Here is a 23,655-nt window from a genome sequence, read left to right as displayed (position 1 = left end):
TGTGGAGTTATTGCATGGATGGCCCATGCACGTCATAGTACTCGCACCAATCCATTATCGACGACCAAGCGCAGCCCCACAGAACCCACGCAAATGGGTTTTCGCACAATTGTCTACCAAACCTTGGTCAGCGTACGATTCAATACTGATCAACGTGTTATGCGCTTACCTTCGTCGACGCCTACTGGCACGAAAAATAAGCGTTTCATAGCCGCCAAATGTGCCTACTTCTAAACACCCAGGCAACGACGCAGATGGCGAGCGCATACCCGGAAAGCACTATCATGGCTACCGCGTCCGACGCGTACATCGTCTTCATGGACAAGTTCACCACGCCTGTGGCGAGATTAGCCTTTGTGCCACGCACACATCAGAATGCATCACGTCAGAGCACCGGCTGAGACACGCACCAGGAGGAACATTGACAACCCGTTCCTATTGATCGCCTCAAGCAGCGCCGGCGCGCTGCCCTCTGCCGCCATCCCATGCCTTTCGTCCTTCTTGAGCATCGCCGGGTCCGGCTGCACCTTGAGCTTCGAGTATGGCGAGTAGGTCGACCTCGAGAACGGCGATGCGAAGAAGGCGAGGTCGAGGCACATGTAGCCAAGAAGGAAGGTGACATTGTACGCAGCGATCCAGAGGATGTATTGAAGGTTGACCTGCGGGGTACGCTGAATAAGACGTCTCGCCGTGCAATAGCAGAAGTGCACTTACCAATCTCCTAGAGACATCACCGCCTATACCGAACAGCTTGCTCGCGCCTAGGAGGACCCACCACAGGACGGCGTAGGAACACAGTTCGATCGCTGTCTTATCGTTCTCGCGCCGCTCAGCGACCGTCGACGCAGGCGTCGGGCGTGTTCTCTGTGGGCCCGTGCTATCATCGCTCTCCGAATCGCTGTCGTGCGCGCGTGGGCGACGCCGAGGAGAGCGTTCACTGGCGATTTCGCGCTGGCGCTTGCGGAAGTATGAAGGCGTCGGCGGAAGGACCAGCGTTCCCGTTGAGAGTCCAAGCAGGTGGACGGCAAGATAGCCTGTCTAAGTGTTAGCGCGGCGCAGGAAGTCTAACAGTTATACGCACCGAGCAACGAAACGATTCCCTCCTTGTTATGACTGATTAGGCCAGTACGGGGCGCATGAAAGACATAATCCATCAGGCTGTAGCTCAACAAGGATTGTTGCACTAGAAAACGGTCAGTAGGATACACATAGCTAGTCTGTGCACGTACGGAGAGCCACCGAGACACCTAACAGCGATATTGGGAGGCTGACCATGAGCGGGTGCAGGACGACCTCAAGGATGGGGATGCAGCCGAGCGTAATGAAGAAATTCCAGTGAGTTCCGTACTCTGTCTGGTGTTCCTACAGCGAACCGTCATGGCCGCGCTACATTGTCGACTACGGATATGTCCACGTACTGGATACTCTACACCCTTCACAGACAATGTCCGTATGATTCCGAGTAAGAAGATGGGAGCACATTTGCGGGCTGTCGATAGCATCTTCGGGAGGAGCGGTTGGGTGAGATAGGCGGGGCTTTTGATTAGAGGTATAGCGGATACGACGCCCTGCGAGAATATGAACGACCCTACGCCGATATCCATCTGTACTATGTCAGTGTGTCAATGTGATACCCGAGAAATAGTCACTCACCAGCGAAACGCCATACGATTCGCACTTGGCCAGCATCCTCGGAAATACGGGAAAGTCGACGGCAAGGATCGCTAGAAACGTGAGGAGCAGCATGTGCGCCCGATAGGTCGTTAGAGCGGGAAGCCGTGGTACGAGAACACTGGTGGGAGAATCACTGAGATCCTCTGCAGTGCGCACCCTGCCTCGGTAGGGCGACGTCGATGGGCTAGAGCGTAGAGTGGACGGTAGCGGAATGCCTGTCTCGCGTCGTGGGACAAGTAGGAGCAAGCCCGTCGGCAGGAGCAGCATGATATTCAACATTCCTGGGGCTTCCGCGTAGAGAGTAATCGAGAGTAAGAGTGGAAGTACAAGGGTGAGCATCTCCAACGCCAGATGTTCGGTCCTGTTGGGAGGGAGACGCGTCCGTAATGCATAGTTCAAGGAAATAGATGACTTGAGTCTCGGTAAATTTATGGTCACGGCTGAGGAACATGCCAGGACTCACGAGTGCAGCAAACGAAACCATGTTGATGTGTCCGATAGTGGACCCTGTCATGCCAGAAACGAAGGCCTCTTTCGAGGTCTTGTAGTCGTCCATCCTAAAGAGATCTGGCTCTGCCCCGCAATCCCAGCTCTTGTATGGACTCTGCCCAGGATGGTTTGGCGGTCGTCACAGTACTTGCTATACGATGCCTCGGCGAGAGGGCTCTGCGAACGTGGTCCTAGACGACACAAGTTGTTCCCGGAGAGCTAAGCAGCCATGTATACCGCAAGAGTTGTCGACGGCCGAATAACAGAGCAGTGATAGTCAAAGAGTTGTAGTCAAAGCGTATGTGCAGCGCCAAAAACGCGACGCGACGCGTTCAGCGTCAGATTTACCACCGCGGGCAAACCAGGTTTTTCGGGCTCCGAAAATGCTAATAACATCGGTCCTCCATGGGAACCTTTTCGGAGAGCTTGACTGACTCCGAAAATGCTCCTACATTTCTCATGTTCGTAGCATGTTCGCCGAAAACACGCATGTTCGGCCTCCGAACATGCTGAAATCGGCTGAAACGCATCATGTTCGCAGCATGTTCTGACAATATTCGGAGTCCGTAAAGGTTCCCAGGCGGGACCGATGTTCGTAGGGGTTTTCGGAGTTCGAACAAACTGGTTTGCCCGCGGTGTACGTAGCGTTACCACCGGTCACGTGAAGAATCCTACCTGGTGCAGTCCTGCAGGCGCCAGCCACCTGTCCACTACACTGTAGACGTCCTAGCAGAAATATTGTAGGTACGAAGTACGACATTCAGTTTCTGGAACTGTATATTCACTGTCATTCTCGCCTTTGCACTTCAAGGGATGAAGTCTCGTCCACCAACCTATGAAGAAATCTGCAACGTTTCTCGTGAGGCAGTGTCAATATATACGGACCGTGGATATTCATGCTGCCTCTTCGGAAGCACCGCATGCGCATTGTATGGCACCACAAGACGACCTAACGTGAGTTCACCACAAAATTCTGGCGTATGACTGAAGCGAACGTCGCAGGACGTGGACCTCATCGTCTTCTCAGACGAACCGAATACAGAACGTCTGAAGACCGTGTTGTCCGAGGCGAACCCATCGTTCTACCTCATCGACTCCAAGGATCCCACAGCGACGTACAAAGTTCTCTGGTGCAAACTTGCGCGCATAACGGGCGAAGCTGAGCGCCGCTGCAAGGTCGACATCCTCATCCCGGGCGTGGTCACTACCTTGAACATTCCGCCTGTCCCTCCAGAGCACATCCAGACACGCGACGGGATCCCGGTCCTCCCTATAATCTCGCTACTTCTCCTGAAGCTACAGGGCTGGGATGACCATCGTAACTCTCCTGAAGGACGCATGCGCGCGAAACAAGGATTGGACGTCAGGGACGTCCGAGAGCTCTTGACTATCGCTCGCAGGACGCGCGCGCACCTCAGAAGCGACAACATGATGTGGTTGCCTTACGAGCATATACGGAAGGCACAGGATCGTGTCTTCCAGTTTACCATGCACTTCCCGAAGACGGAGCAATTATGGGAGCATGTGGGGTTCGCGTGCTATTCCGCTCTACGGAGTTCATGACAAGGTGGGGACTGCCTATTGATGCTATGCCTACATACGAAGCTTATGCCGATTCTTAAGGAGGATCAGAATGAACGACACTAGTACTCTTTACACAGACACGACGGACAGGATCTGTGCTGTGTACTAGTCATGACTACCCCTGTGCTGTTGTACAGCTGTCTCGGGCTCGCTCCCTGATGTTAAGACGGGGGGAAAGGAATTGTAGATGCCGGTATTGTAATGCTCTCCACATCGGCGTGTGCGATGCGTCATGTATGTAGCTTGGGTTGATACTCTGCAGTAGCTCCCGAGGGCCTCGGATGCAATCACACTCCATAGTACACATACATCACATAGCTTCCTTATACTCCTCGTAGCGTGCCACTAGAGACCACTGCCTACACTTGCCTTCTGAATCAGCTTGCAGACTCCGCGCGCGAACAAAGAAGTGCATAGACAGGGACGAGAACGACTCCAGTATTTAAAGCACGTGATCGCGACGCGTGTCGCGTTCACGGTGACGCCCGCTCGGGGGCCGGGTCGGGGCCTCAGGCATCCTTCCTTTGATTACATAAGCTTCTCGTGAACATGTACCGTAGTATTGCGATGACCGGCACTTTCTTGCGCAAATATCCACAGTGGTCTCCGCTGATGCTTACTGCAGGTTAACACCATACAGTATCCACCTTCTCTAGCAATAGCGACTCACTTCCACTTCTGGTGAGTACTGACTCGAAACGACGCTCAGATGGTTGAAAGAGTAGGCTCATCGCAATACTGTAGGGTCTCATACATCTTCAACGGCCAGACTTTATTGTCGCGTGGCACTGTTATTCTCAGCGTGCGCTGGTGATGTTCGAGCCAACTTATCTGGCTTCAGGCTTGTTGAGCCAATGGATATCGCTACCGTCACGGGATCGCGCGTGAGCTGTGCTCATCTAACCCACGGATGGCGTTTGCTTTGGAATACTGGTAGGTGCGTCATTGAATCATAATGTAGCTACAGGCAACTACGCCGGGCTTGTTGTGCGGCCACCGGAGCGGTGTGAACACGGACGCGGAAGCACGACAGTCTCATGTGCTCTGTCACAGAACCAGAGCTCGGAAGTGTCGGGGCACCACCACTATCTCAACGGAGTATATAATGCCATATGAGGCGGTTCGGGTTCCAAAGACTTTCCTTTGAACCTCGATCACGATGCCTGGAACTGTCCTTCCGTCTATACCTCATTATGTGCCCGCCCCGCAGACGAATGAACCCTGTGAGTCGTCTTACAATTCTATTGGAGCATGCGATTCAGCCACGACTCACTGCGACTCTCACGTCATTGCAGTGGAATACGCAAATCTGACTGTCATAGATTTATCGAAGGCAGATACGTACGAAGGGCGCGTGAAGTTGGCAGTCCAGCTCCGGGATGCGATGCTAGCGCATGGCTTCTTCTACGTGATCAATCACGGACTGACTCAAGCTCAGGTACGTACCGGGGACGCGTAGTGAGTACGTTGGACAATAGTCTGACTTCTGTAACGCTACAGAATGAGCGCATCTTCGACATCGCTGACGTACCGTTCTCTGCTGTGACGGATGAGGAGAAGAAGACCTATGCCGCCAATATCAAGGCCACGGGATCGTATCAAGGATATAAACTTAGACAATACTGGGTATTTTGCGGCCTTCTGCGACAGACAGCGTGCTGACTGCCGTCGTAGCACATTGATGCTGGTGTACGCGACCAGGTAGAACATTACAACAGTAGGCTTATTCCACCTTCGTCCTCAGTATGGCTTCGACTCCGTACGCAGTCAATCGCGATGTCACGAAGAAGCTGCATCCTCAAGCACTGCGACCTCTTATCCCCGAGATAGAGGCGTTCGCGAAGTTCAACCACTTACAAGTCTTACACCCTCTCCTCCGGTATGACTATGTTGCGCCTGGCCGCGATAACTGTGTTACTGATCCACGTTCACGCAGCTTGTTCGCACTCGGTATGGAACTGCCAGAGGACACATTCGTCAACATCCATGGATACGATGCAGCCGGCGAATCATACGGTGAGCAGCACGTTTCTGTTGCAATGAGTGCCGCTGAGCGCGCGGACAGTTCGTTTCATGAAGTAGTAAGTTATGATATTTGTGTATGATTTTCAGAGTTGCCGATTGAATGCATCAGCTATCCAAGGTCCGAGGATGAAGAGACGAAGACAAAGAATGTGTGGCTGAAGGGACACACAGGTGAACTCTACTGCTACGCATGGATCTTCGTCTGGCCTTACGTGGTCGTCTCAGACTTCGGGAGTGTCACCATTTTGTGGAGCCAGCCTGTTGCTTCCCTGCAGATTCTCTCTCCAGACGGCAAATGGCGGTACATCAGACACATAGACAACGCTCTGGTGAGACCGAAATCCTACTCGTCCTGGATGTACTCACGCTTGTCTCGTGTTAGGTGGTCAACGCGGGCGATGCCATGGATTTTCTGTCCGGGGGTTTCTACAAGGGTACGATCCACCGCGTCATCCAGCCTCCTCCTGACCAGCAAGGCTACACTCGTCTGGGCGCCTTCTACTTCGTCATGCCGAATGACGACACTAAACTGATCCCGTTCGCTGAGAGCCCGGTCTTGCAGAGGGTCGGCATACAGCGGCGCTGCGAGGACGCTGATGCACCTACCATGGAGGCCTGGCGGAGAGGCCGAACGAGTGCGTACGGGCAAACGGATCTACAGAAGAAGGAGAAGGGCGTCGAGGAAGAGATCATCAATGGGGTTGTGGTGAAGCACTGGAACTAACTCAGGACGTACACATGAAATCGCTCATTGTGTTCACTCGAGCAGTATCTGTGGATGATAAGTGTGTTTATTCACCCTCCGTATATGATGCGCACTCACATTGGCGCACCCTGTATTGTAGAGGTGTTGGCACACGCAAATCGGCTCGTGGTCTACGAATAGCATCCGCACGCCCGATTATGTCGGAGACTGTTCTATGCGCTACACATGAGAATCCGTCGTTCGCGGTAATTGATTTGCTTCGTCTTACGAATGAACAGGTGCCCCCATGGGTGAAGAGAACCAATGCGAAGCTGAGCTGAGTTTGCGCCTCACGCGCAACTGACATGCATCGATAGGGTCGTACGGTGCGAAGTAACAGTCAACGGACACTTCCAGAGGGCCTCGAGCGAACCTGACTGCGCATCTTTTAGCAGTATGCATCAGGCGAGCTTCATTCGAGGAGTCATTATTGCTTCCATCAGCCCTATCAAGTATCCGCATCCACACGCGAGGGATCGTCCTGTATCGATAGGCACTACGCCGTAAGTCCTCTTTCTAGGTTCACTTCTCGGAATCGAAGATGACAGATGAGGATTCTCCATTTTCCCATACGCCATACCTGGTGACCACTTCTGTATGGGTTCTCCATCAAGCACTGCGGCTCCGTAAGGGTGGCCGTACCTGTCTGGCGGCGCAGAGGTAGGCAGTTTGCTACAATTGACCAATGGACTTGGCGCAATGTTGACTTGCTCCATAGTGTCCGAATGCATAGGAGACATCAGACGTTGTTTTCCAGTTCTTGCGGGTTCTGTCTTCGTACGAATAGGCAAAACTGATAGCTCCCTACGTGTCATTGGTCGAACCTTCACGCGGCCCGTCACTTCGACACCTCGACGGCCCTCCTGCAGAGGCCATGATAGCTACGCAGTGATAAGGTCAACACCATATGGCGCTTCTCGCTCAGCAATGCTACGCCAGCAGAACGGTGGCTTTCAACCCAAGTACGCATCATGCGGGCCTATCTGGCTATCATAGCCTCATGCAAGTAAGCGGTCAATCTCGCCTAGGGGTATCTCCACACATTCTTTGACGATTTTCAAAGGCGCGGAACCGGAACACTGCGATCGTTGTGGCCAGCGATGGCCAAGTACTGTTGTCTGGCCCTGTTCGGAATGCTCCTTAGCTCGCATATGCGTCATTTTGGTCCCTGCGCCGGAGACTGGACCAGGACGGACCGGAGAACCCCTGTCTAGTGGTTTACGTGTACAGTTCACCCCGTCTTCTCTACTGAGTTGTTGTTCCATACAGATGCGTTCTCCACGATGGAACAATCCTTTGGTCGCAGACCTTCTTCATCTCGTTTGGTCTTCGTGGCGGCGGACCGTGCGATAGATACTTCTGGCCCTTCGAAGCGTTGAGTAGGGCGTTTGCGATATGCACCACCAGGGGAGCAGACAATAGCAAGTGCGCACCTCGCCAGCATAAATAAGGGGAAAGCAGGCCTACAGGCCTATCCACCCCCATCCACCCCTCGGGATACGTTCGACTGAAGAGAACACCCGATATGCCAGTCCCCGTCGCCGTAGCTGCTTCGATCCCCCAGTACCCCAGGGTCCCTGTCACGAGGGAAGACTGTGAGTATTGTTCATTACAGTCACTTCGACGCATATTGACTGCCGTGGTCAACAGTGGAATATGCTGGTCTACCGATCATTGACCTTTCGATGGCCGATACCTACGAGGGCCGCGTGGAACTTGCGAAAGACGTCACCAAGGCTATGACCACGATCGGCTTCTTCTATATCATCAACCATGGGCTGACGCAGGCACAGGTAGGCCATCATCTCATCCCTCATTCGCACCTCTCTGACGGCACACTCTTACAGAACGACCGCATGTTTGACATCGCCAACGTCGCGTTCGACCACGTCTCGGAAGAGGAGAAGCAGATCTACACGACATCGTTTGAGAAGACTGGACAGTACATTGGTTACAAGCCCCGTCAGCAATGGGTAATGTTGGCTCGTATCGCCACTGACGATGATACTTATCTCTACCGCTAGCACATCAAAGGCGGAGTTAGCGACCAGATCGAGCAATATAACAGTACGTCCGCCTTGCGCTGATGTACAAGCAGTCCCTGAAGACCTGACCCTCGGACCACAGTGGATCACGACATCATGAAGGACGAACACCCCAAACCACTACGGCCCTTCCTGTCTGAGATGGACGCTTTCTCCCGTCACTGTCATTTTCACGTCGTTCACAGCATCCTGAGGTGATGACCGCTTCGAACGTAACTCAGCGGGATGCTCACATAAAGCTGTTCGTGTACATAGATTGTTGGCGATTGGATTGGAGCTTCCTGACGAAGAAGCTCTAGTCAACGTCCACCAATTCAGCGAGGACAACGAATCGGCAGGTAAGCCTGCGACAACCCCTACGAACTACTACTAACCTCCACGGCACAGCGCGCTTCATGAAATAGTGAGGACATTTACCTTGGAGGGTTCATTCCAGTGACCATTGTCACAGCTACCCTCGTACGGACGACGAGGAGTTCAAGACCGACGGAGTCTGGCTGAAAGGTCACACAGGTGGGTTCATTGTTCTTTTGGTGTAAACTGTTGAATGTGAGGAGTGTGGACTGACAATGGTGATCGTCTGGCAGACATCGGCAGCATCTCTGTCCTCTGGAGTCAGCCTATCTCGGCGCTGCAGATTCTGGGTCAAGACGGTAAGTGGCGCTGGATCCGTCACATCGACAACGCTCTTGTATGTACCGCACTCTTACTACAGCATGCGCTACTCTGACGTTTATGATAGGTGATCAATGCCGGCGACGTGATGGAGTTCCTCTCCGGCGGATACTACAAGGCGACTATCCACCGCGTCGTCCAGCCACCCGCTGACCAGCGCGGCTACGAACGCCTCGGCGTGTTCTACTTCTGCAAGGCGGACGACAACATCAAGCTTGTGCCCTTCGCGGAAAGCCCCGTCCTCCAGCGGGTGGGCATCAAGCGGCTCTGCGACGACGAGGTCGCGCCGACGATGTTGGAGTGGCGCAAGAGCCGAACCGCGGGGTACGGTGTGACGGATCTGAAGCTCAACGCGAAGACCGGGCACGAGGAGGAGACCGTTGAGGGCGTCCTTGTTACGCACTACAACTAGAGCACTCGTGGCGAGAGACGTGGTCCGTGGCCGCAGTGGCCGTCACAAGAAAGATGAATACGCAGTGACTGTACATCTATAAACTACAAGAGATCTGTACAAATAGCAGACTATACACTCGTGTTCCGTAAGCAGACTTTAGTCCATGAGAGAGCCGTCGAGCATGCTCCGCTTGCCGATCCGCACATTGCCCTTGAAGGGCAGCCCCGTCAGCTGCATTTCGCCGTCGCGCCCGTTCTCAAACGGCAGACCGTCTACGTGGACAGCAACAGCAGCCTCGCCCTGCAAGCCAGCCAACGCGCCCTGCGTCCCGAACACAACCTGCGCGCCCCACTGAGTCAAATGATAAGCATGGCGAGAAGTGCGGCATACCTTCGACACAAAGTTGCTGAACTCGCGCTCCCGTCCCGGCAGCACCTCCAGTGGCACCTCCACAATGCTCGCAGTTACGTTCACGACCGTACCTTCACCCGGCCCTTGCTCGCCTTGCACGCTCAGCGCAGGCAGCCAGTCGTCCGGCCGGATATGGGCGAATGCGCGCTCGGGCAGCGGGTCAGGGAGCGGCGGTTGCGGCGGAACGTCTCGGTCGCTGTCGTCAAGCGGGAAGTTGAACACCTTGAACTCTGGTTCAAGTCGCTCGTGCGCTGTGCTCTCAGGCACCTCGCCGTCGTACACAAGCAAATCTGGGAACACCCTCACGACGTCAACGCCGACTTCGATGCCGGGCGGGAGCACGACGCGGGCGTGGACGATCCCGCTGGCGACCATGCCTTGGCCGACGGGCTTGACCTTCATGTCCTTGATCTTGACGTCACGCAGGATCTGCGGTGGCGGGTGTGGTGCGGGGAACTTGGTGGCGACGCGCACGTCGGGTAGCAGCGTTGTCTCGAGCAGGATGTCCGCGTCGTGTGCGGAGACATACGCGCCCAGGAATTCGGATAGCAAACCCGACGCGTTACGGGGCAGAGGAAGGACTACTCCTGCGAGGGCTAGGCTGATGTTTCCGTAAGAGAAGGCGAAGGGCGGAGACTGCACATGGGCCAGAGGTACGGGCGGCGAAGTGCCGTTGGGAGGGAGATAGACAATGAAGGGGAGAGAGGGCACGGTTGCGTTGATAAAGGATTCAAGGGGGTTCATGAGTGTTGCATTGGCAGAGATCGTAAGCGTGTCGTTGGAGGACTTGATGAGGAACGAATCTAGTTTGACGAACTGGGAGGCTTCCGGTAAATCGTCTCCTGGGTGAGGCAAGCCTGGCAACCGAGGGACTGCGAGCGTTACTCTCAGAAGAAGAGTGACCAGAGGAGAGAGGACACACTGGATATGTGCACTGCCGTCTGTATGTCGTGGTGGGAGACCCGTATGCGCCGTCGCCAGCTGCCAGCGTCGGTCAAGCCACCGCCGGTGACTATTGCTTGGTCAACGGATGCCTGCACCCGTATGGTCCCGTCCTTCCAGCTCTGGTGCACGAATCGCATGAGTGTCTTCGCATCCTTCGTGGGGCGGATGAGGACCGGTATCGCGACCGGCGTCAGCCAACTACTGTCTGACGGTGGGTTCGCGGTGAGAGACAACTCTAGCTGTGGCAGGGATATGGTCGTGAGGGCATGGCCAGAGTCACCTTCCGGTACGACTGTAATGGTAGACAAGTTGACGGAGACCTTGTCCAGCCGCCGGATCCCCCAGCGGCCAATGGCTTTCCACGCGTCCTCGATAAAGCCATCTTCCTCCGCCGTATTTACCCCCGCAACATGCCCAGCATCAAATCCTACCCTCCCGTGGATCATCATCCATATTCCCCCGTCTCCGGTCGTGTTCAAGACGTCTACGCGGTCCGGCCCACGCACAACAAGCGCATGTTGTAGAATCTCGTCTGGCGAGGCACTCACCGCGCGTGCCCGATACGAGAATATTATGACTATCAGAAGCAGCAACGCGAGAACACATAGCGAGAGCGAAGCAAGGAAAACAGTGAGTAGTCTCGAGTAAAGGCGGCGAGTGAGCGGCGGCCTGCCGGGATCGACGCTGGATGTATATGACCCGCTTGTGGACCCAAGAAGCGGCGTGCGTTCTGTGGGGTCCGGAGAACGTGCTCGCCCTTTGCCTTTGTCGATGAGGCGTCCAGCGGCTTCAGAGTCTGAGCTCATCGTCGAAGACGATGGCGAGGAAGTATGTGGCCGTAGAGAAACAGAATGGAAACTCTATACTATGATGTAGAGCCACAAACGCGCGATAGTAAATAACGGTGCATACCGATATGTTTAGAATAATATTCAATACGTTATATGAGCGCCTGTAAGTACAGTATGCCGGAGTTGTTTATTTAAGCCTGTTTATGATAATGACTTCGGGTTATCTTTCCACCGGATGAAACTTTCGATCCTTCAAGTGAAAGATCGATAAAATTGACAAAATCTTTTTCACGATATTTCGTATGAAAGATTGTCAATAAAAGTCAGAAACAATCAATTAATCATTCAGACTCGAAGTATCAGGAACAGATCACAGAAGGATTCATTGACAAGTGTCTTTGATCTGTTTGTGATCCTCTAGGCAAATGATTGAGAACATGATATTCAAAAATTCTTGAACACTATGTGGCTCAATTGTTCTGAAAGGATTGAAAACAGATTGTCACATGGGGTGTTACAATCTTTTCTCAATCTTTCAGGCTGTCACAATCTGTTTCAAATCCTTCCAGCTGTTGATATCTTGGTGAGATTGGAAACAATTTGTATCCCAGGGGTTCAAAACAATTTGCCCAAAAGGATTGACAAGAGATTGTGACACTAGCTGTGACACTGTGCCACTTCCCTATGACAGAGCAGTGAAGGCAATTATGCCAAACCTATGATAAGCTGCCTTCTGCTGGTATGCTCAGTCAATTTTGGTCCCTCTTTCATTGCATCTGGACATGCACAGGTCTGGGACATGTTCATTAGTCATACAATGAGATGCACATCTCTAGGAATGTACAATCACAAGTACAACCCTGTACACTGAGTGCATCTAATGAGACTCATGTGATGGCAGGCAATGAATGAGGGACCAAAAATGACTGAGCATACCAGCAGAAGGCAGCTTATCATAGGTTTGGCATAATTGCCTTCACTGCTCTGTCATAGGGAAGTGGCACAGTGTCACAGCTAGTGTCACAATCTCTTGTCAATCCTTTTGGGCAAATTGTTTTGAACCCCTGGGATACAAATTGTTTCCAATCTCACCAAGATATCAACAGCTGGAAGGATTTGAAACAGATTGTGACAGCCTGAAAGATTGAGAAAAGATTGTAACACCCCATGTGACAATCTGTTTTCAATCCTTTCAGAACAATTGAGCCACATAGTGTTCAAGAATTTTTGAATATCATGTTCTCAATCATTTGCCTAGAGGATCACAAACAGATCAAAGACACTTGTCAATGAATCCTTCTGTGATCTGTTCCTGATACTTCGAGTCTGAATGATTAATTGATTGTTTCTGACTTTTATTGACAATCTTTCATACGAAATATCGTGAAAAAGATTTTGTCAATTTTATCGATCTTTCACTTGAAGGATCGAAAGTTTCATCCGGTGTTCAACGCCCAGGATCCTTCAATCTGTTGAGACCACACTCTGACGATCCGCTCACACAATCCACATCTTAAGCATACTGAAGCTCTGAAACAAGAGCAAGTCCTCCTCGTCACAAAATGAATGTCATATTTGACGTTGATTTGATGTCGTGAATCCGATTTCAGCGAGGGATACAACCGGACAACGATGCGACTCATGCGAGCAATGCTTCACGCGATCAGCATCCTAGGATTGTATTCATACCATCTGCATGATACTGGTAAGCATCCACAGTATGGAGGGGATGCCGCAATACAGCTTTACTTACCGACGCTATTGACTCAACCTCTACAGTTATGCCTCTAGATCTCATGCTCATCTCTCTTTGCAAACTTGCTCTCGCACACGGATCCTCGGTCTTCATGCACAAATGTCTGGACATACGTTTCCCCGCATATCCTCTCAGCGACCGCATGTGTGCCGTCTAGCCTTATCGCACTAGTACCTAACGTCAGGCCGCGAGTCAGGCTGATTGATGCCCACAAATAGCGGTCATCTGAGCTGCTCCGGGTCAGCGCTCCTTTGAAATCATTCCTCAGGCTTGTCGTCGTCCTACTCCAGATCATGAACTTGAAGGGCTCAGCGGACGCCTCAGTCGACGTTGAGAGCATCCGAAAGCATGTTTTGTCTCCCTCGGTGCAGGCTGCGGACGCGCCGGTCGATGCCTCCGACAAGCGGCTGCATGAACTCGGCTACAAGAGCGAGTTCAGGAGGGACATGTCCCTCTTCGGCGTGCTCGGTATATCCTTCTGTGCCATTGGCATCCTGACGGGCATGAGCAGCGCGTTTCAGACGGGATTGTTCTCGGGCGGACCTCTTGGATTGTTCTGGGGATGGAATGTGCGGACGTCTATGTTCTTGTTCTCTTGGTCGCGTTGAACGAGCCTGTGACAGATTTGCAGCCTATTCATGTTTCTCATAGCCCTGTCGCTCGCGGAGATCTGCAGTGCATAGTGAGCTCGATGCTGTTTCTCGTATTACCAGTGCTGAAGGGACACTCGCGTCAGTCCGACCATGGGAGGCTTGTACTTCTGGGTATGCAAGATGAAACCAGATCTTCCTGTCTTGGGCTGTGAGTGCACTCGCTCGACGTGTCGTTCTGGGTACACGACCTGACATCGTCTCTCAGTCTGCGTCAGTGACACGCGCCTGGGCACGTTCGGCGATCGCTGACTGTGCTAATAGACAGGATGGATCTACAGTATTGCGATGGTCTTCACAGGCACCTCGGGGAACCTCAGTGTCGCACTCTACCTCGCGTGCATGGCGGAGGTGGGGCAGGGACGTACGCTCACGCGAGTCGAGATCGCCGCGATTGCATGGGGCGTGAACATCGCGTCTGGAATCATCAATACCATCGGCACGCGTGCGATTGGCGGAATGAGTACGTTCAATCTGTGGTGGACCTTGGGTGGGACGTTTGTGCTCGTGATCACGCTGTTGGTCAAGGCGCCGGTGAAGGTACGCCGAGCACCCATCTCCCTTTTGTGCTGCTGAGCTGATGTACTCGCAGAACTCCGCGGACTTCGTCTTCACTGACTACCAGAAGTACGTGTCTCTGTTCGTACACAAGTATTGTTACACTAACACCACGTAGTTTCACCGGCTGGAGCAACAAAGGTTTCGTTGTGCTCCTCGGGTTCCTGCAAGCTGTGTACACCCTCGAAGGCTGCGAGACCGCCGCGCAAGTGGCCGAAGAGGCACAGAACGCGTCGTTGCTCGCGCCGCTCGGGGTCGTCTTCTCCATCGTCGGTTCCTGGCTCATCGGGCTCGCCTACATGCTTGCGCTCCTCTTCGGAGTGCAGTCGATCGCGTCCGTGCAGGCCACGTCGTTCGCGCTGCCGATTGCGCAGCTCTACTACGATGCTGTCGGCCAGCGACTCACGCTCATGTGCTTGTTCGTCGTCGCGCTAGCGCAGTTTATGGCTGCTGTGACTGCGTTCACGGCGAGTTCGCGATTGATGTACGCGCTAGCGCGAGATCGTGCGATGCCTGCGCGGTCGAGGTTCATGAGCCTGAACCGGTGGCAGAGTCCGTACTGGGGCGTGTGGATATCGGTACTCATCGGATGCATCATCTCGTGCGCGTACATTGGCTCAACGATCGCGGTGCGTATGTTCGCCGATGATAATCAGTCAACGGATATTCATGCTTGGTACAGTTCAACGCTATCCTGTCTTCGGCGGCAATCGCGGTTATGCTCTCCTACTTGCAGCCTATCCTGATCCGCCTTTGCTGGCCATCTACGTTCGGCTCGTGAATACCTCTCTTCTGAGACAATTCCTCACTGTTGTCTAGAACCCTACCTGAACCTGGTCCTTTCCATCTCGGACACTACTCATGGTACATCAATCTCGCAAGCGCACTGGTGCGTATTCAGCGCTAAACACTGTGCCTGCCCTGACTTGTGCCCCATATGTTTAGTTCACAATGTTCATTTGCGTACTGTTCGTGCTGCCGACAGCATATCCCGTGGATGCACTCAACATGAACTATGCCGTTGTGGCGATTGGTGGGGTAATACTCATAGTATCGCTGTGTTGGGTCCTCTGGGGATACAGGCACTTCAAGGGGCCTGTGAGTACACGTTCCGAAGAGCTTGAGGAGGAAGATAGAAAAATCGAATGAGATTACGGGGAATTAAGTGGATGCCAGGTGTGATTGTTTCGTCCTAGCACTTGTCGGCATGGAACAAATCTAGGAGTCCGTTGTATGGAAAAGCGGTGATTGTATCTTTCCACGTTTCTACATGGTGGTTGGCGCACACTACTGGTGAGTGGGTGCATCTCTCCGATTGATGCTCGGATCATTACCAGCGACTAACATAGACATTGGAACAGACACCGTGGAGAGTTCTGTTTCGCACTACGGAAATTGCACTCAGCTATCTCAGTGCTACACCGTTCAATAGAGCTTACACAACGACCATCGACCATCAAATGACTGCGCGAGAGGCCCGCGAAGACTGTGTACAAGCCGAAAGTACCGGTGCTTTGACTCCGAGTTCGGCAATGGAAGGTGCGAAGTCGAACCTACGCACTCGACCATCAAACGGCTGCACGAGCGGTCCGCAAAGACTGTGTGTATATGCCGAAAGTACCGGTGCTTTGACTCCGAGTCCGGCAATGGACGAAGTCGAACCTACGCATTACATTGGCAGAACGCAAGCATCTCGGATGCGTTGGAAGTACGCAACCACATAAGTCATGTATTGTCAGCGTATTACAAAATAGCTCAGTCGGCAGGCTGACACCCTAGCGTCTCAGGCTGAAGTTTCCGAGGAGTCACCACACTACCCAGAGTTGCGCATGCTGAAGTATCTTGAGCGTCGTTTTGCTGTAAGCTTCATCGACATGCATAGGGCTCGTTGACATAATCCAGCTCGTGTTCCGGGACAGAGAGGGTGCTCGAGGATGCGCAATACTAGCACCAGCGCCGTCAATCTATAGAGTCGGGCACCTCATTCCCAGGCGAAGCAACAAGGTAATGCACCACGGGAGGCTGTGGCGCCAGAGATAGCGGAGAGGCTTCACTCGATGTTGGTGCATACGTCGTGAGCATTCTCATATGACCATGACACCCACTCGCTCAGGCTGATGCTAGAGAGAGCTTCCATTTCACGCAGGGAGTTCAAACTTCGTTGGCTTATCTTGCGATAAGTAGCGAAGGTTACGGGCTCCCGCTGTTGCTGCGCAGGGCGTATAAAATACATTCGATCCACCAGTTAGTGCAAGTCGTCGTCACTGAGCCCGTCTACAAGTGAAGATGCCTAGTGTCATACGCCCCGCTATTCCCCACTACGTCGCACCCCCTCCAACTCAAGAGAATTGTGAGTCTTTCTTTGGAACCTCTGATGAACCGCGCTAATAGACGTGCTGTACAGTGGAATATGCCGACCTCGCGATCCTCGACTTCTCCAAAATAGGGACCCCAGAGGGCCGCGCTGAGCTCTCCATTCAGCTGCGCGATGCCATGACAGCCCATGGCTTCTTCTACATCGTGAACCACGGCCTTACGCAGGCCGAGGTAAGGTGCTATACAATCTCAATGCGATTTCGCTCAACAAGTCGTAGAACGATCGCATATTTGACATTGCTGATGTGGCGTTCTCTGGCGTTCCCGAGGAGGAGAAACGCAACTACCTGGCGAACATCAAGAGTGGTGGGTCATACCAAGGCTACAAACTCAGGGAATATTGGGCAGGTGTCGCAACGCACCTTGACAGTCATTGACGCTGACGCGACACCACTCGCACAGCACATTGATGGCGGTGTCCGTGACCAGATCGAACACTACAACAGTTCGTCATACCGTCGCTGACATACATGCACTGAACTGATTACGGGCTTTCAAGTCAACAAGGATGTCAATCGGAGGCAGCACCCGCAAGCGATGTCCCCTCTGCTCCCGGAGGTGGAAGAGTTCGCAAAGTTTAACTATTGTCAAGTCTTGCAGCCTCTCTTGCGGTATGTTGCACTGTTAACACTAGGAAGCGCTCGCCTGATAATGATTCGTCGCAAGCCTCTTTGCCCTCGGTCTGGAACTTCCGGAAGATACATTCATCAACATGCACAACTTTACTTCACCGGGAGAGTCGTATGGTGCGTGTGTATAATTGCTCGAAGCTCCTTGCGTTCTAACAATTTGTTACGATACCATACATAGTTCGCTTGATGAAGTAGTGGGTAATTTGCATCCAGCGTACCGGGCGATCGTTCATTTTCGCGGCTTGCACAGTTACGAGAGGCCTTCCGACGACGAAATCAAGGCAAAACAAGTGTGGTTCAAGGGACACACTGACATTGGTAGCATCACTCTCCTATGGAGCCAGCCAGTCACGGCCTTGCAGATGCTTATGCCTGACGGCCAATGGCGTTACGTCAGACACATTGACAATGCACTCGTGAGGGCTTGGTCACCGTATCTGTTGGACTTGCGATTAATGTCATGTCTCTGCAGACCGTCAACTCCGGCGATGCCATGGAATTCCTCTCAGGTGGCTTCTACAAGCCTACCATCCACCGCGTCGTTCAGCCTCCTCAGGACCAGCGGGGCTACAACCGCCTTAGCGTCATATTCTTCGCCATGACCGACGATGATGTGAAGCTAGTCCCCCGCGTCGAGAGCCCTGTGCTCCAGAAGCACGGCATTCAACGGCGCTGGGCAGACGACGCCGACGCGCCCACGATGGATGCATGGCGGAAGGGCAGGACGAGGGCGTACGGTCTTGTCGAGACCAAGATGAAAGAGAACGGTACAGAGGAGAACATCGTGGATGGCATCGCAGTCAAGCATTACAACTGAACTTGTGTTCACGTTTCTCGAAACACGAGTCACTCCAAATTATGCCAGAATACAAAGTCGTGGATTGGCGTGTAAAGTGTTACGTGGCATGGTCAATCAATGTGTAAACGTTGTGTGCGGGCTCCTAGAGGATGCCGTCACGCTGGACCGTCGTACCCATCTACACTGATTACCTTTTTTGGAAGTGCTACCAACCGCCGCTGCGGCGCTGTGGCTGCTCAAGCACCGACGTCGTCGGTCCGAGCTTTCACGCTTCAACCTACATGCATTCTCGGACGAACTCTGAGGCATCTTTCATCTTGGTTGGCTCCGAATCTGGACGTGACGCAGACAGACGCGGCAGCAAAGACAGCACCGATGCTGAGACTGGACAGGCCGACGTGAAGAGTAAACCTCTCAAGCTACAAGATACGAACCAACCCTCACAATCCTTCGCACACGACTGGTCTACTGTTGGGACAGGTGGAAAGCTGTACGTCCACGGCCGGCACTTTGTTGACGCGCACGGACGCGTGTGTAACCTCCGGGGAGTGAACTTGTCGGGGAACTGCAAAACGTATGTGCAGTATACGTCGTACTGAACTGCTAAACGGGCACCAAGCATGAACTCTGACTTGACTCTGATTCCCAAGGCCCACGAATCATGATCACGACGACTTCCCTGCCAACCACGCAGACGTGACGTTTGTCGGACGACCGTTTCCTCTCGAAGAGGCTCCAGACCACTTTGCTAGGCTGCGTAGATGGGGCTTGACTTTCAGTGCGTGGAATACGCACGGCACGTACTCTGATAGTCTTACACGACTCCAGTCAGGTTCCTCGTGACTTGGGAGGCGGTCGAACATGCGGGACCGTGAGTACCTCTATCCAGTCTAAGGCGCAGAGTGCGTATTGTTGAAGCTTCCGTCCACGCCAGTGGTATCTACGATACCGACTACTTGTCCTACATCCGTAATCTGCTCTCCCTTCTTCCGCAGTACGGTTTGACGGCCTTCGTCGTTCTACACCAAGACGTATGGTCGCGCTACTCCGGCGGGTCCGGGGCACCAGCGTGGACGTTGGAAGCGGTGGGATTCGACCTTCACGGACTGGAGGAGCCAGGCGCTGCGTGGTTGAGGGGTATCAAGGGTGGAGGTCATATAGAGGACGAGCGAGGGCTCTGGCCATGTGGGTACCAGAAGCTGGCTGCTGCGACCATGGCGTGAGTCACATCTCTTGGATTTGGGGAGAACTATGCTCAATTTGGAGTCGGCGGCCCGCAGGACGTGTTTCTGGGCGGGTGACATGTTCGCGCCGAAGTTGAAGGTCAAGAACACGGACGGAGAGGAAGTGTCGATACAAACGTTCCTTCAAACAGCGTTCCTCAATATGTGGCAAGTCGTCGCCAACACCGTCGGTGACTTGGAAGGCATTCTGGGCTTCGAGGTCAGTACTGATCTCTGCAGATGCGGTCACACCTGGCTGAGGTATCCCTATCTAGATCATGAACGAGCCGCACCGGGGCTATGTCGAGCTGTGCTCTATGCACGCATTTGACTACAACACGGATCTCCATCTTGGGCACGTCCGTAAGTTCTGTTATGTCGCTAGTCGATCCAGCTAGGGATTGATTCACGACCCCAGCCACTGCATTCCAATCTTTCATGCTCGGAGCCGGCCACCCAACCGCCGTTGGCTTCTGGACGCGTTCCTTTCCCATGCCCACCCGGCGCACTTCCACCAAGGTTCTTAACACCGCGCGCCAGAATGCGTGGCGCGACGACGGTCCGACGAAGGGCATATGTCTCTGGGAGATGCACGGCGTGTGGGGCTGGGACAGCCGGAAGGATGAGGGCGTCGTGCTGAGGGAGAGTTACTTCACAAAGGACCCGATGACTGGACGGAAGGTTGACTGGTATGAAGACTTCTTCTACCCTTTCGTCAACAGGTGGGCGGAGGTGGTGAGAGGTGCAACGAGCCCTGACAAGCTCGTGCTGGCGGAACCTATACCCAATGAGGTATGCCGAACCAAGGTTTTTGTGCTTGTCATTGCTGCTTGACGATGGTTTGCCTAATAGTTCTGTCCGGCGTCTTGGACGGCCGACCGACGTCCTCCGAATATGGTCTATGCACCACACTGGTAGGTGTCTCGGACTCTTTAACCCATCGCTGTTGACGAATACTCACTCAGGTATGACCTGAACGCGTTGTTCACAAAAGCCTTCGGCGATTTCACCGTCAACGTTCAAGGCTTGTCTAGGGTATGCCTAACACAGAGGTGATGAAGGCTGAACAGAAAGCTAATATGTGCTTCGTAGGGCATGTTCCCCTTGAAAGCCTTTTACTGGGGTCACCAAGGCGCCAGGGACAACTTCGCTCTGCAGATCCGAAACATCGTTGAGGCAGGCTACCGTTCCCTGGGCGAGAAGCCAGTTATCATCGGCGAGTGCGGCATTCCGATGGACTTGAAGTGAGTCTACGTTTCCAGCGCGAACGGCGCCGACTGACGTTCCACCAGCAAGGGCGAAGCTTTCAAGACAGATAGATGGCACTGGCAGACACGCATGATGGACGCAATGCTCACTGCGCTCGACCGCAGTCTTGTTGGCTTCACGTACGTCGCTCTTCTTCAGCCCTGATCACCCGCAATTCATATCTGCCATCACCAGGCTGTGGAACTACAACCCCGACAACGATGATCACACCGGCGACGACTGGAACGGCGAAAACTTCTCGTGGTTCAGCCGCCGCCGTGCCCTGTCCGGCGTCTGGCTCGACCACGCACAGACCTCGCCCACGCTGGACAACGGCGCACGCATCCTCCGCGCGTTCGTGCGGCCGTACGCGGCGAAGACCGCCGGCATCCCGAGACACTTCTCGTACGAGATGAACACCGGAGCGTTCGAGTACGAGTGGGTCGTCCCCGGGCCGTCCGCCGATGCGGGTGCGCAGTCCCCGAGCGTAGATCGGCCGCCCGTGACGGCGGACGCGCACCCGGCGCTGAAGAGCAAGGTGACGGAGATATACGTGCCGTCGATGATCGCGCATGACAGGAAGGTCGTCGTGGAGGGCCTCGCGTCCGGCGATCACTACGAGTACGACGAGAGCCGGCAGACACTGAGCATCGAGCCTGCCGCGCTCACTCCGGGGCACGTCCACCGGGTGTCAGTCAGAGTGGTGCCGCCGCTCAAGCCGGAGTTTTTCGTGAACAACTTCTGGGACGACTTCAGCGGCCATGCCGTTGCGGTTATCGTGCTCGTGCTTTCGTTCTTGGTTGCGCTTCTTTGGGTTAGAATGTCTGAGATGCCTTGAGACATTGGCTAATGACTTGTCGGATTTATGTCTAGTGCTACAGCTGCGTACAATGGATGATTCTGTGCATACCCGTACTGTCAGTGTGCCTGCAGGCGCGCCCGCAACACCCTGCCTCTGTCCAAGACAGCGTCCGCCTCCAGATAACAGCCCTTCAGCCAGCGATTCGGTGCGTCGCCGGAGTCTTCTTCACGGTCCTTGAATGCCGTGCGTGCGTGCAGCACTCGGCGATTGTCGAACACGACCGCATCGCCCTCGCGCAGAAGATGCTCATAGCGCAAGGCGGGGTCCTCTAGGAGGTTGGCGAAGCGCTCGAGCGCAGAATAGAATGCGAGCGGGGTAGAGACCGGGAGCGGTGCTTGGAACGGTGGCGAGTAGTTGATGTGCGCAGTCGGGCGCGGGGAGCCGGGAGCAGAGTCTGCCGTTGCTGCGAGCTCGATAGTCGGGTGGGAGTAGTGCAGGTGGTGCCCGTCGTTGATGTAGTGGAACGCGACGGGGGTGTCCGCGAGGACGCTGAAGTCCTCTGGATGCGTCTCGCGCAGCGTCTCGGCCGCATGGAGGGCGTCGACGAAGTAGGACGCCCCGCCCTCGACACGGTTGCGGAGGCAGTGGAGGATCTGGAAGCGCGGCGGGTGCTGGAAGTAGAGCAGGTCCATGTGCAGGCCGAGGTCGACGTTCGTGTACGCGATGTTCTTGCTGTTCCGCATGTTCTTCACGTCCCACGTCTGCCCGTAGAACGTCTCGCGGATCTCGCCAAAGCGCTCCGCGAGCCGGCGCAGCTCGCAGGCCTCATTGGCGGTGCGCTCGGTGGGGACGTTGGTGACGAAGAGGATGCCGAATTGCGTGAGCTGCGTTATGGCGGCGAGCAGCCCCGCGGGGGCCTGCAGACTGGCGTACGGCAAGAACAGGTTGCTCACTGATCGCAATGCGTCCCTGTCCCATCGCTTGGCGGCGACCTCCTGGTGAAATGCTCGCAACCTCTTGGGCGAAGAATAGAGCTCGAGGAAGCTCTTGGGATAGTGCGAGACGTGCCCGGACGCCCAGGTTATCTCGACGCCGCTGTTAGCGACACGGACCCCGTCGCTGGCCAGGAGCGAGTCTGCCGGTATGTCCGACGTCTTGTGCAGCTTCTGGCGTGTTGACGGGTGGATGCAGCTCGGACATTGGCATGAATCGCGAAGCCAGCGGTAAGGAAGGGGAGTACCGTTGTAGGACAGACTCGCCGGCTGGTCACTGGAGGTCGGAGCAAAGTGCGAGATGGTGGTCGAGTAATGGCGATGCTGGCACCGCCAGACCCGGAGGCCTTTGAGAGCACCGACCCGTGTAGTGTTGGTGTTCATCATCTTGCCCAGGCTCTTGCTCGTCGTTGTAATCGACATTCAGTCCATCGATTCCCGGACGGCCACTCGCCGTCGATCCTGTGACCTCGGTACTTGCGCTCATGATTCTCTTCGCCCCCACCAGGTCCACGAGAGAAGTTCAAGACGTACATCTTGAGCTAAAGAGCGTGGATCGGTATGGCAGTAGGAGCTTGGTGGAACAAACAGGCTATGAGACTAAGTTAGTCCAAGTCTAGTCGCATCTCGGTCGCATCTTTGTCCGGTTGTACTTATCCCTCGCTGAAATCAATTCACGACATCAAATCAACGTCAAATATGACATTCAATACTGTGCGAGGTGCTGTACTTGCTGTTGCTTCAGAGCTTCAGCATGCTTGAGATCAACTTGAGATGTGGATTGTGTGAGTGTGGTCGCAACAGATTGTATACCGTCATGATACTTACTGGTAAGTTAAGC

The 23,655-nt window shown here is 54.1% G+C and overlaps 9 protein-coding genes across 9 annotated transcripts; 6 read left to right on the top strand and 3 right to left on the bottom strand.

Annotated features, from left to right (window-relative positions):
* Positions 1-205: 205 nt before the first annotated feature.
* Positions 206-2,230, bottom strand: C8Q71DRAFT_872170 (GWT1-domain-containing protein; the record flags this gene model as incomplete). Its single annotated transcript, XM_047928345.1, has 8 exons — positions 206-352; positions 411-659; positions 715-1,034; positions 1,082-1,183; positions 1,230-1,362; positions 1,419-1,604; positions 1,654-2,085; positions 2,138-2,230. 8 exons carry the CDS (start codon positions 2,228-2,230, stop codon positions 206-208), a joined length of 1,662 nt encoding a protein of 553 aa, XP_047777489.1.
* A 621-nt stretch (positions 2,231-2,851) lies between these two features.
* C8Q71DRAFT_812587 (uncharacterized protein) lies at positions 2,852-4,140 on the top strand. Its single transcript, XM_047926070.1, has 4 exons — positions 2,852-2,907; positions 2,975-3,117; positions 3,166-3,730; positions 3,787-4,140. Exons 2-3 carry the CDS (start codon positions 2,977-2,979, stop codon positions 3,724-3,726), a joined length of 702 nt encoding a protein of 233 aa, XP_047777488.1. The 5' UTR covers positions 2,852-2,907; positions 2,975-2,976; the 3' UTR covers positions 3,727-3,730; positions 3,787-4,140.
* A 515-nt stretch (positions 4,141-4,655) lies between these two features.
* Positions 4,656-6,530, top strand: C8Q71DRAFT_136350 (uncharacterized protein). Its single transcript, XM_047916512.1, has 10 exons — positions 4,656-4,970; positions 5,043-5,185; positions 5,248-5,373; positions 5,422-5,464; positions 5,515-5,626; positions 5,684-5,763; positions 5,813-5,828; positions 5,882-5,943; positions 5,998-6,101; positions 6,155-6,530. Exons 1-10 carry the CDS (start codon positions 4,907-4,909, stop codon positions 6,494-6,496), a joined length of 1,092 nt encoding a protein of 363 aa, XP_047777487.1. The 5' UTR covers positions 4,656-4,906; the 3' UTR covers positions 6,497-6,530.
* Positions 6,531-8,042: 1,512 nt separating this feature from the next.
* On the top strand, positions 8,043-9,649 carry C8Q71DRAFT_859335 (Clavaminate synthase-like protein; the record flags this gene model as incomplete). The annotated part of the gene is made up of 10 exons (XM_047927616.1): positions 8,043-8,112; positions 8,168-8,310; positions 8,365-8,490; positions 8,542-8,584; positions 8,645-8,756; positions 8,818-8,900; positions 8,950-8,965; positions 9,014-9,075; positions 9,150-9,253; positions 9,305-9,649. The coding sequence occupies 10 exons, from the start codon at positions 8,043-8,045 to the stop codon at positions 9,647-9,649; spliced, it is 1,104 nt and encodes a 367-aa protein (XP_047777486.1).
* Positions 9,650-9,787: 138 nt separating this feature from the next.
* On the bottom strand, positions 9,788-11,793 carry C8Q71DRAFT_710606 (uncharacterized protein; the record flags this gene model as incomplete). The annotated part of the gene is made up of 3 exons (XM_047920752.1): positions 9,788-9,970; positions 10,022-10,914; positions 10,965-11,793. The coding sequence occupies 3 exons, from the start codon at positions 11,791-11,793 to the stop codon at positions 9,788-9,790; spliced, it is 1,905 nt and encodes a 634-aa protein (XP_047777485.1).
* A 1,840-nt stretch (positions 11,794-13,633) lies between these two features.
* On the top strand, positions 13,634-15,960 carry C8Q71DRAFT_135946 (amino acid transporter). Its single transcript, XM_047916508.1, has 10 exons — positions 13,634-14,103; positions 14,158-14,216; positions 14,271-14,335; positions 14,393-14,397; positions 14,449-14,724; positions 14,777-14,811; positions 14,861-15,371; positions 15,425-15,510; positions 15,562-15,631; positions 15,688-15,960. Exons 1-10 carry the CDS (start codon positions 13,828-13,830, stop codon positions 15,889-15,891), a joined length of 1,587 nt encoding a protein of 528 aa, XP_047777484.1. The 5' UTR covers positions 13,634-13,827; the 3' UTR covers positions 15,892-15,960.
* Positions 15,961-16,552: 592 nt separating this feature from the next.
* On the top strand, positions 16,553-18,728 carry C8Q71DRAFT_823297 (uncharacterized protein). The gene is made up of 10 exons (XM_047926235.1): positions 16,553-16,601; positions 16,662-16,816; positions 16,873-17,092; positions 17,147-17,289; positions 17,337-17,462; positions 17,521-17,563; positions 17,618-17,729; positions 17,785-17,864; positions 17,964-18,166; positions 18,223-18,728. The coding sequence occupies exons 3-10, from the start codon at positions 17,029-17,031 to the stop codon at positions 18,565-18,567; spliced, it is 1,116 nt and encodes a 371-aa protein (XP_047777483.1). The 5' UTR covers positions 16,553-16,601; positions 16,662-16,816; positions 16,873-17,028; the 3' UTR covers positions 18,568-18,728.
* On the top strand, positions 18,716-21,936 carry C8Q71DRAFT_768064 (glycoside hydrolase superfamily). Its single transcript, XM_047924241.1, has 12 exons — positions 18,716-19,123; positions 19,200-19,327; positions 19,378-19,420; positions 19,484-19,768; positions 19,830-19,992; positions 20,048-20,135; positions 20,191-20,564; positions 20,625-20,686; positions 20,738-20,807; positions 20,865-21,016; positions 21,065-21,160; positions 21,216-21,936. Exons 1-12 carry the CDS (start codon positions 18,831-18,833, stop codon positions 21,856-21,858), a joined length of 2,397 nt encoding a protein of 798 aa, XP_047777482.1. The 5' UTR covers positions 18,716-18,830; the 3' UTR covers positions 21,859-21,936.
* C8Q71DRAFT_768062 (Clavaminate synthase-like protein) lies at positions 21,937-23,609 on the bottom strand (the record flags this gene model as incomplete). The annotated part of the gene is made up of 1 exon (XM_047924240.1): positions 21,937-23,609. Exon 1 carries the CDS (start codon positions 23,235-23,237, stop codon positions 21,939-21,941), a length of 1,299 nt encoding a protein of 432 aa, XP_047777481.1. The 5' UTR covers positions 23,238-23,609.
* Positions 23,610-23,655: the final 46 nt, after the last annotated feature.

Source organism: Rhodofomes roseus, assembly GCF_022264815.1.
Source record: "Rhodofomes roseus strain CIRM-BRFM 1785 chromosome Unknown C8Q71scaffold_14, whole genome shotgun sequence".
Taxonomy (NCBI): domain Eukaryota; kingdom Fungi; phylum Basidiomycota; class Agaricomycetes; order Polyporales; family Fomitopsidaceae; genus Rhodofomes; species Rhodofomes roseus.
The sequence above is the reverse complement of the archived record's forward strand: the minus strand, read 5'-3'. Positions and strand labels throughout refer to the sequence as shown.